The 2500-nt window shown below is 44.2% G+C and overlaps 1 protein-coding gene across 1 annotated transcript in view; it reads right to left on the minus strand.

Annotated features, from left to right (window-relative positions):
• Positions 1-805: 805 nt before the first annotated feature.
• LOC113823864 (uncharacterized) overlaps positions 806-2500 on the minus strand; it is a 9229-nt gene continuing 7534 nt past the window's right edge. The window contains exon 3 of the mRNA XM_027376578.2: positions 806-2500. This exon is cut by the window's right edge and continues 907 nt beyond it. Coding sequence (XP_027232379.2) covers positions 1591-2500 — 910 coding nt within the window. The 3' untranslated portion in view covers positions 806-1590.

Raw genomic sequence — 2500 nt, forward strand, 5'->3', positions numbered from 1 at the left:
TCCAGATTTGACCCGACTTGGGTTAAGACCGAGGAGCACGGTCTCTTGACCTCTCCACCAATGGGCGTTTGCCTTTCAACTGCTGTTCGGCTAGGTCTACTTTCTGCCAATGGGCCGTCGCCACGTGAAGTTAGGAAACTGAAGACGCACGGCCAACGAGGAGGCTAACAGACTGCACGGCTGCAATCTTAGCAATATGCACTAAAGGAATATCTTTCTACTCCTATATCGTTTCACTGGTAGAAGCGAGGGAACTAGCGGTCAACTCTAAGTATTTATTCTTGAAAACACAATATATGAGAGATACATAGACAACTAAATATTGTCTATTTATCCATACGTTGATTTTTAAGATCATTCATTCTATTCACTCAATTATTTCATTTCGGAAAGATCTATTCGTAAAAAAGTGTGAGAAGTGAAAATATACTGACATAGACTGACTAATAAACAATCAACTGGATTGATTAAAACAACAAAATTTTGAGAATAGATATCACTGTAGAAAGGTATATGTAGGTATTTCCAGGTAATATGTCTTATCTTACTGGTAGGTATTGCCAGGTGTTATGCCATTATCTACGGTGGATATGATAACCCCCCTCCCACTCAGTAGAAAATAATTATCAAATCAGACTACTTCTCATTTTTTTGCTACTGACGAGTGATAAACAGCTTTTGATATGTGTGTACAGGACAGATTTTCCCAAAAGCAAGCGCCTTCCCTATGCTTGCAGTAACACAATTCAGTTTAAGTAACTGCAATATATATTCAAGATGATAATTATGTAAGGAAAAAGCAATGAACGCAGTAGGTTTATTTACACGCTTTTGAATAGATAACAATGGTTCTGCGAAATCACATTTGTACGTGAAACATTCTTAACTAAGTCCTTCGTTATCTCAAAATAAGCCTCATCCAAGGACATGGGTCAGAAATTGGGATTATACTGAGAAAGTATCTCTTGGATATCCCTGCTGGCTTGTTTGTATTTTGTGAAATCATCTGGTTTAACAATTACAAGATCAGGACACAATTTTTTGCCAATGAAGCCTGGCATGGCAGCTCGAACTCGGAAAAAATAGACATACTTCTCTGCACTGCACTTCAGTTTGTTTCTCCTGACCTCTTAAGGCCTAGTCTCTTGATTACTTCGCATTAGGCCTCGCTTAAAGATAACACCTTTCTGCAGGCCAAATGTTCTTTTTTCAGGGGGAAAGAATGTGAGTGGGGTGAGGGGAGGGAAGGTGAAGGAGTGGGGGAGAGAGAAGGTGAAGGATTGGGGGAGAGAAGGCGTAATACACTGACATTTGTCAGTGTATTACGCCAGTGATCAACTTGTGTGTGTGTGTGTGTGGGATGGAAGGGTGGGGGGATTTGTAAGGTTGTGAGTGTGTTTGTGTGGTGGGAGTGTTTGAGTGTGTATTTGACAGATAAACAGGTAAGATGAAGAGAGAGAGAGACAAAGACAGGCTAATAAACACAGATAGAGAGGCAGACAGACAAACAGAGGCAGAGGAGAGAGAGGGAGAGGGATAGAGACAGACAGAGGAGAGATAGGAGGAGTAAAGGAAAAGCATAAATAAGTCTCATGATCTTACAGAGAGATCCCCCGGGGCTTTCTTTAACTCCAGTTGCTGGATCTCGTCGTGTGCTTCCTGGCTGATGTCGATGCCCCATCTTTTGTACGTCAAGATCAGGTCTCGACCTATTCGCTTACTCAGCACCTTGTAGACATAATCAAATTGATGCTGACTATCTGACACTATGTGCTGAGCCTCCTCCTCTCTTAGGGCGCGAGTGGTTCGATTCAGGTGGCGGAACATTTCCCACCCTGGCTCGGGGAAGGCGTGCTTGATTTCCATCAGGAACACCAGCTTCTGCCAGCAGTCAGCCTCCTCGAATTTCATGCCTTCATCTACTGCCTTCGCCGCCTTAAGATAGTCATTTTGCTTCTTCAAACGGTTTCCTGTGTTTAGCTCTTCCTCTACAAACACGGAAAACAGGTTGACAGTAGATTCGCTGCCGTAGACGTTAGACCAATAGGGTCCCTGTTGATAGTTGTGACCCATTTCGTGGCTGATGACCCAGTGGTGGGGCGTATCGAGGGAGGTTAGGTCATAATATTGCCGATCAAACATCACTGGGAACCCTGCGTGCGCGCTGCCACAGGAGATCTGGACGTCCTCGACCAGCCAGTATTTACCTCTTGGTGGGGGGTCTGTGTCTCCGAAGCCACAGAGGTCATCCATCTTCTCCATGACGCGGTCGTATCTCTGCATAAGCTTCTGAGGGTCGGTGATTTTGCTGGCTGCTGTCGTAGGGATGACGAAGACGAAGCGGCCGCTTTCCAAAACAGAACTGGGTGCATGCAGGTACTTAGACCTGTTCCATATTTTATCGGAGGTCGTGCCAAGTCTATAATACGGAGCTGCTATGACATTTTGCACTTCAACTTTGGTCACAAAATTGTCCCCTTCCTCAAACATAAAAATCAGG

Source organism: Penaeus vannamei, chromosome 19, assembly GCF_042767895.1.
Source record: "Penaeus vannamei isolate JL-2024 chromosome 19, ASM4276789v1, whole genome shotgun sequence".
In the NCBI taxonomy this organism is placed as follows: domain Eukaryota; kingdom Metazoa; phylum Arthropoda; class Malacostraca; order Decapoda; family Penaeidae; genus Penaeus; species Penaeus vannamei.